At 48.1% G+C, this 17,972-nt stretch overlaps 1 protein-coding gene across 4 annotated transcripts in view; it reads right to left on the reverse strand.

The window, feature by feature from the left end:
* The window catches only part of nars2 (asparaginyl-tRNA synthetase 2, mitochondrial), a 113,774-nt gene that overhangs the window by 69,104 nt on the left and 26,698 nt on the right, over positions 1 to 17,972 (reverse strand). For 2 of the 4 annotated variants that reach the window (XM_038818924.1, XM_038818925.1), the window contains one exon: positions 9,929 to 10,029. The exons of the other annotated variants lie outside the window; for them this stretch is intronic. In XM_038818924.1, coding sequence (XP_038674852.1) covers positions 9,929 to 10,029 — 101 coding nt within the window. The remainder of the gene's footprint in view (positions 1 to 9,928; positions 10,030 to 17,972) is intronic. 4 annotated transcript variants of the gene reach the window in all.

Consider the following 17,972-nt stretch of genomic DNA (forward strand, 5'->3'; position numbering starts at 1 on the left):
CCATTCACGACTCCTGATACTGAAGTAGTCCATGTGAAAATGCAGAAAAACCTGTACAATATCCTGACATGGGCTGACAAATGGCAAATAGCATTCATACTACACAAGTGCCAAGCAATGACCATCTCCACCAACAGAGAATCTAACAATTGCCCCATGACATTACCATCGCTGAATCCACTACGATCAACAGTCTGGGGGTTATCATTGACCAGAAACTTAACTGGGTAAGCTATACAAATACTGTGACTCCAAAAGCAGATAAGTGGCTTAAGAATCCCATGGAAAATAATTCACCTCCTGACTCCCCAAAGCCCGTCCCCTTCGACAAAACACAAGAAAGCAGTGTGATGGAATACACTCCATTTGCCTGGATGCGTGCAGTTCCAACAACACTCCTAATGTAGGAACAGCAGTAGGCCATTTGGCCCATTGAGTCTGCTCCATCATTCAATGAGATCATGACTGATCTGATATGATAATCCTCAATGCCAATTTTCATGCTTTACCCCCATAACCCTAGATTTACTTATCAATTAAAAATCTGTCTATCTCAGCCTTGAACATACGTAATGACCCTGCTTTTACTGTCCTCTGCGGCAAACAATGCCACACAGAAAGACCTCATCTCGGTCTTAAAGGTGACCCTGAGATTATGCTCGCCGATCCCAAGAGGGACAACAATCTCTCAGCCTCCTGAGAATCCTACATGTCTCAATAAGGGCCCTTCTCATTCTTCTAAACTCCAATCAGTATAGGCCCAACCTACTCAACCTCTCCTCATAATAAAATTCCATACCCAGGAGCAACCGAGCAAACCTTCCCTGGACTACCTCCAATGCCAGTATAACTTTCCATAGATGAGGGGACCAAAACTGTTCACAGCATTCGGGTGTGGTCTAACTAGTGCCTTGTACGGTTATAGCAGGACTTACTTATTTTTATACTAGCTTTTTGTGATTTATGCATGAGGATCCTCAATACCGTGCTGCAGTCTTTCTCAATTTAAATAATATTCAGCTGCTTTATTCTTCCTACTAAAGTGCATAACTTCACATTTTCTGACATTACATTTCAACTGCCAAGTTTTTCATAGAATTTACAGTGCAGAAGAAGGCCATTCGGCCCATCGAGACTGCACCGGCTCTTGGAAAGAGCAGCCTACCCAAGGCAACACCTCCACCCAATCCCCAGAACCCAGTAACCCCACCCAACATGAAGGGCAATTTTGGACACTATGGGCAATTTAGCATGGCCAATCCACCTAACCTGCACATCTTTGGACTGTGGGAGGAAAGCGGAGCACCCGGAGGAAATCCATGCACACACGGAGAGAATATGCAGACTCCGCACAGACAGTGACCCAAGCTGTAAATCGAACCTGGGAGCCTGGAGCTTTGAAGCAGTTGTGCTAACCACTATGCTACTGTTTTTGCCCACTTGCTAACCTGTCTGTATCCTTCTGTAGGCTTGATGTCATCCTCACCACTTGCCTCCCCACCTATTGTTGTGTCATGCACAAACTTGGCAAAAGTGCATTCCCTTCTCTTGTCTAAGTCATTTATATCGTAAATAATTGTGGCCGCAATACTGATCCCTGTGGCACTCCACTGGTTACAGGTTACCATCCTGAAAATGCCCCTCTTAACACAACTCCACCGTCTATTATTTAGCCAATCCTCTATCCATGCTAATGTACTACCCCCGACACCATGGGCACTGGAGGAAATCAACTATTTCTGATAGGTAAAAGGCCATTTTAATGTAAATATTAAAGCCCAGTCTTTAAAACCCATTTTAAAAAGGATTTCAGTATTCATAACCTTAGGTCATGACAAAACACATAACTTGAACAGAGGTACATAACTTGGCACATCCACAAACTAGCTGGAGATAAATGCAACAGTTTTACTGACAATATGAACTGACTATTGTTCTAATGAACAGAATTCAAAATTAGTTTCATATTAAAATTGAGCTGTACCAGTAATCAGATCAAGGTAGGAATGAGCACCATAGCAAAATAATCCACGATTGTTCAGAATATGGATAAAATGTGAGTCAGCAGAAAACCAGCAAGAACCAGACTCTGATTACAGCTCAAAATCACATTCCATAGCCCACACAAAAATTCAAACATGAAACATTTAAAACTTATGTTGCACATTAAGGATTGACAGTTAACTATCCAATCAAATGGACTTCCGGTTGCGGCTATGACCAGCTAAATCGCACGTTTGGCTGCTCCTGTTAGGAAGGTGTTTTCGGGCCGATTGGAGGGCCCCTAACGGCGCTGGAACGGCAATTCCCGGTGGGGGAAGGTTCCCAGAGGAGAACCCCGAAAAATTTATGGTCGTCACCCGAAGTGGGGCAGGAAAAAAAGCGGCAGCAGCTCCCCGAAAAAAGCGGGGGAAGAAATCCAAAATGGCAGCCGGCGGCGCACCCGAGGACTGGAGGAAATGGGCGGAGGAGCAGCAGGCCATTCTCCTGCGCTTCTTCACGGAGCTGAAAGTGGAGCTGCTGGAGTCGATGAACGCGACGACCACCAGGCTGATGGGGGCACAGGCGACCCAAGAGGCGTCAATTCGGGAGCTGCAGCAGGAGATGACTGTGAGGGAGGAGGAGGCCACGGTCCTCGTGGGAAAGGTGGAGGTGCACGAGGCACTCCACCTGAGATGGCAAAACCGATTGGAGGAGATCGATACCCGTATGAGGCGGAAAAACCTGAGGATCCTGGGCCTGGCAGAAGGGCTGGAGGGGTCGGACCTCCAGGGGTATGTGGCAGAAATGCTGGGCTCACTGATGGGGGCAGGGGCCGTCCCTTCGCCCCTGGAATTGGAGGAGGCCTACAGAGTAATGGCCAGGAAGCCAAGAGCAAACGAACCCCCGAGGGCGGTGCTGGTTCGGTTCCAGCGATTCAGTGACCGGGAGAGGGTGCTGAGGTGGGCCAAGAGAGAGAGGAGCAGCAAATGGGAGAACTCGACGGTGAGGATCTTTCAGGACTGGAGTGCGGAGGTGGCAAAGCGGCGGGCCCGGTTCAACCGGACGAAGGCGGTGCTGCATGCCAAGAGAATCAGATTCGGGATGCTGCAGCCAGCGCGCTTGTGGGTGACCTACAAGGACCAGCACCACTATTTCGAGTCCCCGGAGGAGGCGTGGGCCTTTGTCCAGGAAGAAAAGCTGGACTCGAACTAGAACCAGGGGATACTTGGCGGTCGTTGCCGCTCTGGTACTTTAAGCTGGACACGTGGCTTTCTTTGGTTGGATTTTCACTTGGCCGTATTTTTGGACCCTTTTTGTTCTCTATACCAGTTTTTTCTCTCTTTTTCCTGTTATTTATAATGTTATGTTGGGAGGGCGGGGTGGGGGGGGGGGAGTGCCGGGGGTATGTGTTTCTTGTGGGGTTTTTGGTTGTTTTGTATTTATCGGTGTGAGATCGGGGACGGGGGTGGAACTGAAGATGGAGGAGCGGGGAGGGGCAGGGCGAAAGCGCGGGCTTTCCTCTGGTTTCCCGCGCACGGGGCAGAGGAGGGAGGGGGGTGGGAGTAAGGGGCGTGGTCAGCAATGGCTCCCTTTCCCGCGCTGGAGCGGGGTCAAGGAGTGGTGGTAAGGGGGGGGGACGTCCCCCATGCCGGGAGGAGCCGGAGTGTGGCAGGGGCAGCCGGGTCAGCGTAAACCAGCTGACTTACGGAACTACTATGGAGGGTGCATCGCGGCTAGGAAGGGTCCTAGCCTGGGGGGGGGAGGGGGGGGGGGAGGGGGAGGGGGGAAGGGGGGGCCACCGGGTTGCTGCTGAAAAGGCCAGGGAGGAGAAGTTGAGGACTGGAGGGGTGGGGGGGGGGGGGGGGGGGGGGGGGGGGGGGGGGGGGGCGCCATCGCCATGGGGAGCGGGTCAGAAAGGGAGGGCTGACTCGGGGCGAGCAGGTGACAGGATATGGCTAGTCGGCGGGGGAAAGGGGCGGGCTGCCCTTCGACCCGGCTGATCACTTGGAATGTGAGGGGGCTGAATGGGCCGGTCAAGAGAACGAGAGTAATCTCGCATTTGAAGGGGCTGAAGGCGGATGTAGCAGTGCTACAAGAGACCCATTTGAAGGTGGCGGACCAGGTCCGCCTGAGAAGGGGGTGGGTGGGACAGGTGTTCCACTCAGGACTGGACGTTAAGAACCGAGGGGTGGCGATCCTGGTAGGGAAGAGGGTGTCGTTCATGGCGGCGGAGGTGGTGGCGGATAAAGAGGGTAGATATGTCATGGTGAAGGGTAGGCTGCAGGGGGAGAAAGTGGTGATGGTTAACGTGTATGCCCCGAACTGGGACGACGCTGGCTTCATGAGGCGCCTACTGGGCCTCATTCCGGACCTGGAGGCAGGGGGCCTGATCATGGGGGGGGGACTTCAACACAGTGCTGGACCCCGTGTTGGACAGATCGAGTTCAAGGACGAGTAGGAGGCCGGCAGCGGCAGAAGTGTTAAAGGGGTTTATGGAGCAGATGGGACGGGTGGACCCCTGGAGGTTTGGGAGGCCGAGGGCGAGGGAGTATTCCTTTTTCTCCCATGTCCACAGAGTCTATTCTAGAATTGACTTTTTCGTATTGAGCAGGGGACTGATCCCGAAAGTACGGGAAGTGGAGTACTCGGCCATAGCGGTCTCAGACCACGCGCCACACTGGGTAGATTTGGAAATGGGAGAGGTGCGAGACCAGCGTCCGCTGTGGCGCCTGGATGTGGGGTTGCTGGCGGATGAGGAGGTGTATAAGAGGGTCCGGAAGAGCATTGAAAGATATCTGGACATTAATGACACGGGGGAGGTGCAGGTGGGGATGGTATGGGAGGCCCTGAAGGCGGTGATCCGGGGGGAGCTGATCTCCATACGGGCACATAGGGAAAGGAGGGAGAGACAGGAGAGGGAGAGGCTGGTGGGGGAGCTTCTGGACGTGGATAGGAAATATGCGGAGGCACCAGAGGAGGGGCTGCTGGGGGAACGGCGTAGTTTGCAGGCTAAGTTTGACCTGTTGACCACCAGAAAGGCGGAGACACAGTGGAGAAGGGCGCAGGGCGCGATTTATGAGTATGGGGAGAAGGCGAGCAGGATGTTGGCGCATCAGCTCCGCAAGCGGGATGCGGCTAGAGAAATTGGGGGAGTGAGGGAGAGGGGTGGGAACATAGTGCAGAAGGGGCCAGAAGTAAATGGGGTTTTCAGAGACTTCTATAAGGAGCTGTATCGGTCAGAGCCGCCGACGAGGGGAGGGGGGATGGAGGGCTTCTTGAACAAACTGAGGTTCCCCAAGGTCCAAGAGGAGCTGGTAGAGGGGCTGGGGGCGCAGATAGGGTTAGAGGAGCTAGTCAAGGGGATTGGGCATATGCAGTCGGGGAAGGCGCCGGGGCCAGACGGGTTCCCGGTGGAATTTTACAAAAAATATGCGGATCTGGTGGGCCCTGTGCTGGTGCGAGCCTTCAATGAGGCATGGGAGGGGGGGGGGCTGTGCCCCCGACAATGTCGCAGGCACTGATCTCTCTGATCTTGAAGCGGGACAAGGACCCCGTGCAGTGTGGGTCATATAGGCCTATCTCGCTCCTGAATGTGGACGCCAAGCTGCTGGCAAAGATCCTGGCTACCAGGATAGAGGATTGTGTGCCAGGGGTGATACACGAGGACCAGACGGGTTTTGTGAAAGGGCGGCAGCTTAATACGAACGTGCGGAGACTGCTAAACGTCATCATGATGCCGGCAGTGGAGAGGGAGGCGGAGATAGTGGTGGCATTGGACGCGGAGAAAGCATTTGATAGGGTGGAGTGGAAGTACCTGTGGGAGACGCTGGAACGGTTTGGATTTGGGGAGGGATTTATTAAATGGGTGAAGCTGCTCTATTCGGCCCCGACGGCAAGTGTAGTGACGAATGGTAGGAGATCGGAGTATTTTGGGCTCCACCGGGGGACCAGACAGGGGTGCCCCTTGTCCCCCCTGCTCTTCGCACTGGCAATTGAACCGTTGGCGATGGCACTGAGGGGCTCAGGGGGGTGGAGAGGGCTGACAAGGGGCAGGGAGGAGCACCGGGTATCGCTATACGCGGACGACCTGCTGCTATACGTGGCAGACCCAGAAGGGGGAATGCCGGAGGTGATGGAACTGCTAGCAGAATTTGGGGACTTTTCGGGGTACAAGCTAAACTTGGGTAAGAGTGAGGTATTTGTGATACACCCAGGGGACCAGGAAGAGGGAATCGGGAGACTCCCGTTGAAGAGAGCAGGAAAGAGTTTTAGATATTTAGGGGTGCAGGTGGCAAGGAACTGGGGGACTCTCCACAAGTTGAACTTCTCTAGGCTGGTGGAACAGATGGAGGAGGAATTTAAAAGGTGGGACATGGTGCCGCTGTCGCTGGCGGGCAGAGTGCAGTCCGTTAAAATGACGGTCCTCCCGAGGTTTTTGTTTTTATTTCAGTGCTTGCCCATCTTCCTCCCTAGGGCCTTCTTCAAAAAGGTGACGAGCAGCATCATGAGCTACGTGTGGGCGCACGGCACCCCAAGGGTGAGGAGGGTCTTCTTGGAGCGGAGTAGGGAGAGTGGAGGGCTGGCATTACCCAACCTTTCGGGGTATTACTGGGCGGCTAATGTATCGATGGTGCGCAAGTGGATGATGGAAGGGGAGGGGGCAGCTTGGAAACGAATGGAGAGGGCGTCCTGTGGCAACATAAGCCTGGGGGCCCTAGTAACGGCGCCATGGCCGCTCCCTCCCACGAGGTACACCACGAGCCCGGTGGTGGCGGCCACCCTCAAGATCTGGGGGCAGTGGAGGCGACACAGGGGGGAAGTGGGAGGTCTGATGGAGGCACCGTTAAGAGGGAACCATAGATTCATCCCGGGGAACATGGACGGGGGATTCCAGAGCTGGCACAGGGTGGGCATCAGGCAGCTGAAGGATCTGTTTGTAGATGGGAGGTTTGCGAGCCTGAGAGAGCTGGAGGAGAAATTCGGGCTCCCCCCGGGAAACGTGTTTCGACATTTGCAGGTGAAGGCATTTGCTAGACGCCAGGTGGAAGGGTTCCCCTTGCTCCCTAGCAGGGGGGCGAGCGATAGGGTGCTCTCGGAGGTCTGGGTCGGAGGGGGGAGGATATCGGACATATACAAAGTAATGCAGGAGGCTGAGGAGGCATCAGTAGAGGAGCTGAAAGCCAAGTGGGAGGGGGAGCTGGGAGAGCAGATAGAGGATGGGACATGGGCTGATGCCCTGGAGAGGGTTAACTCTTCCTCCTCGTGTGCGAGGCTTAGCCTCATTCAATTTAAGGTGCTACATAGAGCCCATATGACGGGGACGAGGATGAGTCGGTTCTTTGGGGGTGAGGACAGATGTGTCAGGTGTTCGGGAAGTCCAGCGAACCATGTCCATATGTTTTGGGCATGTCCGGCACTGGAGGAATTCTGGAAGGGGGTGGCAAGGACGGTGTCGAGGGTGGTGGGATCCAGGGTCAAACCAGGATGGGGACTAGCGATTTTTGGGGTTGGGGTGGAGCCGGGGGTACAGGAGGCGAGAGAGGCCGGAGTACTGGCCTTTGCGTCCCTAGTTGCGCGAAGAAGGATACTGATACAGTGGAAGGACGCGAGGCCTCCAAGCGTGGAAACTTGGATTAATGACATGGCAAGCTTTATCCAGTTGGAAAGGGTCAAATTCGCCCTGAGAGGGTCGGTACAAGGGTTCTTCAGGCAGTGGCAGCCTTTCCTCGACTTTTTGGCTCAAAGATAGGGTGCAGAGGTCGCAGCAGCAGCAACCCGGGGGGGGGGGGGGGGGGGGGGGTGTGGTGGGTTATTTAAGGTTGTAATGCGGGCAAATTTGTTCGCAGTTCATGTTTGATGTTAATTGTTGCTTTGTTTGTTTTTGGGGGGGGGGAGGGGGGGAGGGACAGCGCGCGCGGGGGGAGGGGATATTTGTTAAGAGAGAATATTTTGTAATAGTCTATGGTTAGGGGGGGTAAATATTTTCATGTAAAAAATCTCTTCAATAAAAATTATTTTAAAAAAAAACTATCCAATCAAATGTATTTGAAACTCACCCAAACCAATCAGGACAACATAGAGGTATGGACAGATGGCCACAGACTAATAACATTTTCCTTAAACATGAGAATTCGGACAGCCATTTTCTATCCGGATCAATCTATACTTTTACTTGACTATTCGCTATCCTTATTTTCATATTTTCCCTTCTAAAACTCTTGAAGTCTGCGCAAGTTGTTTTTGCCTTAAGCAATAAACTATTTATGTATTATTTTTGAAATTTAAAATTGTTTTATAAATTACTTCTCTTTAAGTCTTTTGCTGGCAAGGCTTTATTGAGATTAGATTTAAGTTTCTCTCAATTGTAATCAGTAGAGGCAATAAAAAATTCTTACTTTGCATCCGAGAAATGGAACTCAAATTTCTACCAAGTTTTAAAGTGTATACTTGAACCACAAGGCATTTCTCTACAGGCTCTTTAAATGTTTTACCGCCTTTTGTGTGGTACCTTATCAAATGCTTTTTGGAAATCCAAGTACATTACATTTACTGGAAGATACATTTCAGGAGGCGGCCATTTGGCCCATCGAATCTGCACCGACCCACTTCAGCTCTCACTTCCACCCTATCCCCGTAACCCAATAGCCCCTCCTAACCTTTTTGGTCACTAAGGGCAATTTAGCATGGCCAATCCACCTAACCTGCACGTCTTTGGACTGTGGGAGGAAACCAGAGCACCCGGAGGAAACCCACGTAGACACGGGGAGAATGTGCAGACTCCGCACAGACAGTGACCCAGCGGGGAATCGAACCTGGGACCCTGGCGCTGTGACGCAACAGTGCTAGCCACTTGTGCTACCGTGTTCCCCTTTATCTATCCTGTTCAAAGAATTCAAATAGATTTGCCATACATTATATCCCTTTCATGAAATGCTGGCTCTGTTTGGTTATATTATGTATTTTTAAATGCTCTGCTATTACATCCTTTATAATGGATTTTCCCAATGTCAGGTGTTAAGCTAACGGGCTTCTAAACTCTCTCTCTTTGTCTTCCTCCCTTTTTGAGAAACTCAACACCATTCAGGACAAAGCAGCCCAATTGACTGGCACCCCATCCACCACATTAAATATTCACTCCCTCCACCACCGATGCACAGCAGCAGGAGTGTGTACTATTTACAAAAAACACTCGCCAAGGTTTTTTAGACAGCATCTTCCAAACCTATGACAGCTACCATCTAGAAGGATATCAGAGTAGCAGATGCATGGGAACACCACCACCTGGATGCTCTCCCTCAAGTCACTCACTTTCCTAACTTTGAAATATATCGCCAGTCCTTCACTGTGATTTGATTGAAATCCTAATACACCCTCCCTAACAACACTGAGTGTACCTACACCACATGGACTGCAGTGGTTCAAGAAGGCAGCTCAATGCCACCTTCTCAACGGCAATCAGTGATGGACAATAAATGTTGACCTAGCCAGCAATGCCCACGGCCCATGAAAGAAGTTTACTATTATAACACATCAACTCCGTGGGCAGTATGGTGGCATAGTAGTTAGCATTGCTCCTTCATGGCGCCAGGGTCCCAGGTTCTATCCAGCCCTGGGTCCTTGTCCGTGTGGAATTTGCAAATTCTCCCAGTGTTTGCGTGGATTTCGCCTCCACAACCCAAAAGATGTGCAGGGTAGGTGGATTGGTCATGCTAAATTGCCCTTTGTGTCCAAAAAAAGTTAGGAGGGGTTATTGGGTTACGGGGATAGGGTGGAAGTGAGGGCTTAAGTGTTTCGGTGCAGACTCGATGGGCCAAATGGCATCCTTCTGCACTGTAGGTTCTATGTTCTAACTCCATTCTTAAAGCAGGTCAATGAAATGTAAATAAAAGTCAAATATAGGGCAACAACTTTGAACACAGAAAGTAGATTCCAAAATGCTATTTACCCCATCATCACTTCCAAATGCAGTTGCCCAGACACAGTTAAGAAGGAAGGAACATCAAAGAAATGAGCATTGTTCTGCTTCTCAGCTGTTTTACCTGCAGGCTGTAAAAAAAATAGATTCCTTGAATTAAGCATCTTCATATTTAGTTTATAATTCAGAATCATTAAATTATAATCTGAATTTAGAGGCTGAAAGATGTTTATTTAAATTATTTTGCATCTTTAGCAAATAAAAGAAGGAACAATTCTTCCACCTCTCTCAATCCCTCTAATATCTCTAGTTAGACTACTTGTCCAATGTGCAGTGTTACATGAGTCACAATCTTCTCCAGATTATAAACACTGGGAAATTATAAAACCCCACAACAAGCTCTGTACCCTCACGACTGCCTGATCACCACCTTAAGCTAAGCCCGACGGTTCTGAACCTGAGCATCCTATTCAACCCCAAATTGAACTTCCAACTCCATATCCTCGCCATCATAGTCATGTAATTTCACCATCTTACCTCAGCCCATCTACTGCTGAAACTTTTCATCCATCCTTTTTACACTTCCAGGCACGACTACCTCTGATGCTCCTTCCTGGCCTCCCATTCTCCACCCTCAAATCTTTAGCTCACCCATCTGAATCTTCGTTTGAGACTCTCAATGCCACGGCCAAAAGCTCAACTGCCATTGCAAACAAGAAGGGAGTCACCAGGCATCCCTACATCGTATCCCGATGCAGCCAAAAGGCCCCAGAGGACTTATTGTTAGTATAGACCCTAGCAAACTGAGCCGCATACAGCAGCTGCACCCAAGACACAAACCCCACACCCAACCAAAGTTTTTCTAGTACCATAAAAAGGTACTCCCACTCCACCCAGTCAAATGCCTTCTCCGCGTCCAAGTCTTCCTCATTCATACTCCTACCGTCAGTAATCTGCATTTGCCTGGGCCCTCCTATCATCATGCTTAGAACTCTCAGTGCATGTTTAAGTGCCTATGTAGCTTGTCTTTCTCTACTTCCATAACATCCTCTAGCCCTGCACCACTCCCCGACCAAACATTTCCTTCAGCTGTCTGCACACTCAAATTCAATTCCTAATTGCCCCAGCTTCTCCAACTCCCTTTCTTCCTTTAATATTTTGCGATGGTAAGCTTTAATGACCACCAGTGCAAATAACCCCGTGTATTGTGATAATCTTTTTTAAAATTACACCTCGGTTGAAAGTGTTCTGGGATATTGCTCTGTTAAAGGCACAGAAGTAAACAGAAGCTGTTTGTGTAGTAAATTCAATAGATTTTCCTATCATTTGTAAACACAAGCTACAATCTTTAGAGCATCATTTTTCTTTCAGTGCAACAGAGCAGAGTTCCAATCCAACTTTGTTTGACCATTGGCCCAGAGTCTGCAACACCAAATATTCAGCTTGCCCCACTCTGTGGTTTTTCAGAGTGCCCTTATATCTGTACGTAAAATATTGCACATGAATAAAGGTTTATTTTTGCAGAGATGGTAAATTATTTGCTCATCCTTTCATTCAAAATGATTTATCTTCCAGACTTGCTTTCTTAAAACCAAGTGATTGAAAACTGACTGCAGCAATATGTGTCAATGAAACAGACAAGTTTTTCTTTTTGTCAAAAGCCATGTACAGTATTCAACATAATCAGCAGAATAGATGTGATAGGATAATGCAGACCAGGAGAATAATCCTTGCAGTGTATCCACTTCAGATAGTTGCTAATGTGATTGATCGATCATAGGAAGTCTTTGCAGTGTTTGCAAACATGACAGAAATATGCTACAGTCACAAAGCCTTCCAACCTAGTGCAAAACTAAAATCCTAATAACAAACATACAATCCTTTTGTTTATCCCATTTGATCCTTACTGCATCTATTTCACTAAAATTAATACAGTACTTCATGAAGGAGCATATCTCTACAGTTAACCACATGAACATTAATGTCTTATTTAGTGGTATCATGTGCACTATAAGCAGAGAGTGCAAGATGGATAGAATCTCCCATACAAATGTTCAATAAGGCGGATGCCCTTCCGAAGACATTGGGGCAGTGCCCATCTTGCTACTCCTGAAGGACAAGGATCCCAAGGAGTGTGGGTCGTACCGTTCGGTTTCCCTGCTGAACATGGATGCCAAATTGCTACCCAAGGTATTAGCATTAAGACTAGAGCCGTGCCTCATGGGAGATATTAGGGGAAGATCAGGTAGAGTTCGTGAAGGGTGGAGATTGTTGGCGAATGTTTAATGTGGTGCTTACTCCTGCGGCCATTCCGGTGACGGAGGTCATTGGATCTCTGGATGCGGAGAAGGCATTTGACCAGGTGGAGTGGGAGTACCTCCTTATGGTACTAGAAAAACGTTGGTTGGGTGCGGGGTTTGTGTCCTGGGTGCGGCTGTGTATGCGACTCAGTTTGCTAGGGCATGTACTAACAAGACAACCTCTGGGGCCTTTCGGCTGCGTCGGGGTACAAAGTAGGGGTGCCTAATGACACCCTTGTTGTTTGCGATGGTGATTGAGCCTTTGGCCATGGCGCTGAGGGTCTCGATGGTATGGAATGGGATTGTTATAGGCGGGATGGAACACAGGGTATCGTTATATGCTGACAATTTAATATTATGTTAGGGACCCGGAGGTATCTGTGAGGAGTATTATGGGGATTCTGTGGTGCTTTATCGGGCTATAAGCTGAACAAAGTGAAGAGCGAACACTTAGTAACAGGGACCACCGGGGCAAGGAACTGGATTGGGGAGATTGCTGTATCGACTGTTAGTGACTCGCTTTTGGTACCTGGGGGTCCAGGTGGAGGGACATTGGGGACAGCTCCAGAAGCGGAATTAGACGAGCTTGGTGGGGAAGGTCAAGGCAGACCTGCAGAGGTAGGGTAGTGTCCCGGTATCACTGGCGAGCCGAGCACAGAATTGACATAGATTAGATTAAAATGGGCGCGGGCCCAAACTGATCGGATGTTCAGATATAAACGCCACGACTGGAAGTGAAGATTTAACACACTTTATATCAAAAACGTCTCCAGTATTTTGCTCTTTAGTGTCCGGGTATTTCTGGCGAGCCGAGTTCAGTCGGTTAAGATGAATATGTTGCCCGATTCCTATTTTTATTCCAGTGCCCCCCGGTGTTTCTGACAAGGTTGTTTGTTCAAGAGGTGGACCGACATATTACATAGAACATAGAACATAGAACAGTACAGCACAGAACAGGCCCTTCGGCCCTCAATGTTGTGCCGAGCCATGATCACCCTACTCAAACCCACACATCCACCCTATACCCGTAACCCAACAACCCCCCCCATTAACCTTTTACTTTTTTTAGGACACTACGGGCAATTTAGCATGGCCAATCCACCTAACCCGCACATCTTTGGACTGTGGGAGGAAACCGGAGCACCCGGAGGAAACCCACGCACACAGGGGGAGGATGTGCAGACTCCACACAGACAGTGACCCAGCCGGGAATCTGGGACCCTGGAGCTGTGAAGCAGTTATGCTAACCACCATGCTACCCTGCTACTGGATTTATTTGGGTGGGCAAGGTCCGAGGAGAGGGCTGCTTTAGAGAGAGTCAGGTAGGGTGGCTGGCGTGCCCAAATTTGTTGTATTATTATTGGGCGGCCATTGGGGAGAAAGTGCTGGGGTGGCACGGGGATCCAGCGGGGCTTTGGGCTCAGATGGAGTCGGAATCAGTAAGGGGACAAGCCTGGGAGCATTGGTAACAGTGCCACTTCCCCGGCAAAATAATCAACAAATCCAGTGGTGGTGGCCACGCTAAAAATCTGGAGGCACGTTCGCCAAGAATTTCAACTTGGAGGCAGTTTCACGGCTGGCTCCCATTTGTGCTAACCACTGTTCGAGCCAGCAAAGCTGGATGCCACATTTGGGAGGGAGGGAGAATAGGTTGGAGAAGGTGGGAGATCTATTTCTGGAGGAGCGGTTTTCTTGCTTGTAGGAATTAAAGGAAAAGTTTGAGCTAGTGAACGCAAATGTATTTTAGGTACCTCCAAGTGTGGAGCTGTGAAAAGGAGTTTTTCTGGCTTTCCCGGTGGTACAACCATCAACCTTGTTGGAGCGGATTCTATCCTGCCCAGGATTAGAGAAAGGCAGTACCGTCTGGCATATACCAGCAAATAGTGGGGAAGGAATGGAATTCGGTGGAGTGGGTGAAGGCAAAATGGGTGAAGGAGTTGGGGGCCAGTAATGGAGGAATAGGTGTGGAGTGAGGCGCCGAGGAGGGTGAACTTGACATCGTCCTGTGCAAGGCAGCCTTATCCAGTTGAAGGTGGTATTTCGAGTGCAGCTCACTAAAGCGAGGATGAGCTGCTTTTTTGAGTGAGTGGAGGACAGGTGCATGCACTGCTTCAGGTGGCCCGCACACCACACACACATGTTCTGGTCGTACCCCAAGCTGGTGGGGTTCTGGAGGTCCTTGTTTGACACCATATCAGCGATCCTAAATGTGGGGTTGGAACCCTGTCCAGTGCCTACGACTTGCGGGGTCTCTGATGTGCTGGAATTGGTGCGGGGGCAGGGGTGGATGTACTGGCCTTTGCTTCGTTGGTGGTATGGAGGCGGATCCTATTGGGTTGGAGTTTGGCGACACTGCACCTTGAGATATCAAATACACCGCGAGAGGGTCGATTGAGGGGTTCTATCGAAGAAGCCGATTGTTCGTATTGTACTGTAGAGTAGTTTTGTTGGTTTGGGGAGTGGGTGGGGGAGTGGGGTTGGGTTGGTATTTTGTAAAGAAATGCTTGTTTATGCTTTTTGTATCTTTTGAATAAAATGTGAAAAAATTTAAGAAACTTAATTTCCAAAAAATAACCAAATGTTCTATAAGACTTAATACAGTAATAAATTAATTGTAATAAAGGGTTCCTACCCAAAGCACTAGCCCAACGTTTGTTTGTCCGGTGCCAATGGACCTACCATGTATCAAATACTTCCTGTCTTTTTGTAAATTGGAAGAGGTGGTTAGCCAGAAAAATCAATATGGAAAGCATGCAGGGTTTCTGCTACACTCGCACACAGACAAATAATACCAAGTTTTGGTTTAGCTGCAGATTTGCTGCCAGCCTGCTGCTAAGATGATGCTCAGCAATTGTTACATTGATGATGCTTATTAAAAACATACTGCTACCATCTTGTGGCAACAAAGAATCACTGCATGGAATTTACCAACTTGCTTTTCTGACATGTACATTTTCTTTGTAAACTAATTAATTGCTGTTAATCCTTGCAATTGGTAAAGCTGTAAAATAATTAACTATTGTCTTGCATTCTGTTGAAACACAAAATAAATAAGTAATGCAAGTTCACCTATTTCCATTAGTTGTATTCAAACAACCATTTCATGATAAACTTAAGAGATAAAATATGTTATGTAACTCGCAATGCTTGTTACTTTAACAATGTGAAGAATACAACAATAATGGCAAGTTTTAACACCTCAAATATTGTCTAAGACACCTATTACAGCTCAAGTGTTAATATACCTGTACAATTTTAATCCTGAGATGCAGGCAGTACATTTAAAAAAAACTTCTCCAGCTTAGTCAGTGACATCCAGCACTTCACCCTCATGCGCCGAGGTCCCAGGTTCGATCCCAGCTCTGGGTCACTGTCCGTGTGGAGTTTACACATTTTCCCTGTGTTTGCGTGGGTTTTGCCCCCACAACCCAAAGCTCTTTGAAAACATCGTCCGGCAGCTCTTGTCCAAAATGTTAAACCTGTGCCCTCTAATCCTTGTATCGTCAGCCTAATCACCTTATCTAAACCAGACACGATATTGTACCGCTCCATTAAATGTCCCCTTGACCTCCCATGCTCAAAGGAGAACACCCCAGCTTCTCCAACTGAACCTGTTAACTAACATCTTTCATCTCTGAAACCACTCTGGTAAATCTCCTCCTCTGGAGCCTCTTACTTCCTCGCAGCCGTGGTGACCAGAACTGTGTGCAATATTCCACCAGAACTTTATAAACATCAGCAGTAAATCCCACCTTTGGTACTCAATACCTCTATTTATGAATCATAAGAACACATATGCTTTGCTAATTATTCTCTCTACATGTCCTGCAACCTTCAAAGATCCATAAACAAATCCCCAGGTCCTTCTGACCCTGCATATACGTTTGAAGTTCACTTTGTATACATCTGTACTAAATTCCATTCTGCTACCCAATCTGTCATGGTGCAGTTGATGCCATCATTCTTTTTTTTTTTAAATAATTTTTATTGAAAGAGTTTTTCCCCACAAACAGATGCCATCATTCTTAACGCTTGCCACACTGCCAAGTTTAGTATCGTCATCAAATTGTCAAATTTTACTTTGTATTCCAATAATCAAGTGATTTATATATAGAAAAGCAATGATGCTGGCACTGACCTTTGGGAACACACCACTCTCTACCATCCTCCAGTATGAAGAATAACTATTTACCACACTTGGTCCTTACACCAATTTTTAATCCAAATTGACAATGACCCTCCAATTCAATGCCCCTCAATTCTGCCGGCTTGTCAGACATTGTCAAATCCTTTCTTAAAATGCCTACAGCCAACAACCAGTGCATTCCCTTCATCAAAAAATTCAATTCCTGTACATTAGTCAAGCACGATCTGCCTTTTTGAAATCTGTGCTGGTTCTCCTTAATTAACTCAAACCTCTCCAAGTGCTGATTTTCCCTGATTAACCTTACCGACCACTAAAGTTAAACTGACTGGTCTATAGTTACTAGAAAACTCCTTACACCATTCTTTCTTGAACAATGGTGTCATATTTGTCACTCTCCAGACCTGTCCGACACCACTATTTTAATAGACTATTTTCTAAATGGAAAAGTGCTTAGGAAATCAGAAGCACAAAGGGGCTTAGGAGTCCTAGTTCAAGATTATCTTAAGGTTAATATGCAGGTTCAGTCAGCGGCTAGGAAGGCAAATGCAACGTAGCATTCATGTCGAGAGGGCTAGAATACAAGAACAGGGATGTACTTCTGAAGCTGTATACGGCTCTGGTCAGACCCCATTTGGCGAATTGAGAGTAGTTTTGGGCCTCATATCTAAGGAAGGATGTGCTGGTCTTGGAAAGGGTCCAGAGGAGGTTTGCAACAATAATAATAATAATCTTTATTGTCACAAGTAGGCATACATTAACACTGCAATGAAGTTACTGTGAAAAAGGTGTATCCTCGGAATAAAGAGCTTGTCATATGAGGAGCAGTCGAGGACTCTGGGTCTGTACTCAGAGTTTAGAAGGATGAAGGGGATCTTACAGGATACTGAGAGACTGAGATAAAGTGGACGTGGAGAGGATGTTTCCACTTGTAGGAAAAATTAGAACCCGAGGCCACAGCCTCAGGCTGAAGGGACGATCGTTTAAAACTGAGATGAGAAGGAATTTCTTCAGCTAGAGGGTGATGAATCTGTGGAACTCTTTACCGCAGAAGGCTGCGGAGACTAAATCACTGAGTGTCTTTAAGACAGAGATAGATAGGTTCTTGATTAATAAAGGGATCAGGGGTTATGGGGAGAAGGCAGGAGAATGGGGATGAGAAACATATCAGTCATGATTGAACGGCGGAACAGAATCGATGGGCTGAATGGCCTAATTCTGCTCATATGTCTTATGGTCTTATAAAATCACCTCTCAGATGACTCCTTTGTGGACTGAAAAGCCCAAGGATTGCTAGTTCTTCCACACATTCAGATCTCTGAGGTTCGGGTCTGATTTTATGCCTTTTTTTTTTTGCACTGCTTCCTTCTTTTGTGTCTTGCTCAGCTGAATTAAAGACAATATTCAAAGTGAGGTTCTACCAAAGCAGTATACAGCTTACCCTATGGCATCCTGGCTTGGAATTCATGGATTTGAATATACAACTCAAAATTGTATTTACTCTATTGATTATGGCTTTGTTTTAGTTGGCTAAATTGAGTGACAACTTCATTCGTATTTCTACGGCACTCATGGAATATGGGTTTTGCTCCTTTACCCTCCTGCATCTTTGATATTATGGTGCAAAGTG

This window comes from Scyliorhinus canicula, chromosome 14 (assembly GCF_902713615.1).
Source record: "Scyliorhinus canicula chromosome 14, sScyCan1.1, whole genome shotgun sequence".
Lineage (NCBI taxonomy): Eukaryota > Metazoa > Chordata > Chondrichthyes > Carcharhiniformes > Scyliorhinidae > Scyliorhinus > Scyliorhinus canicula.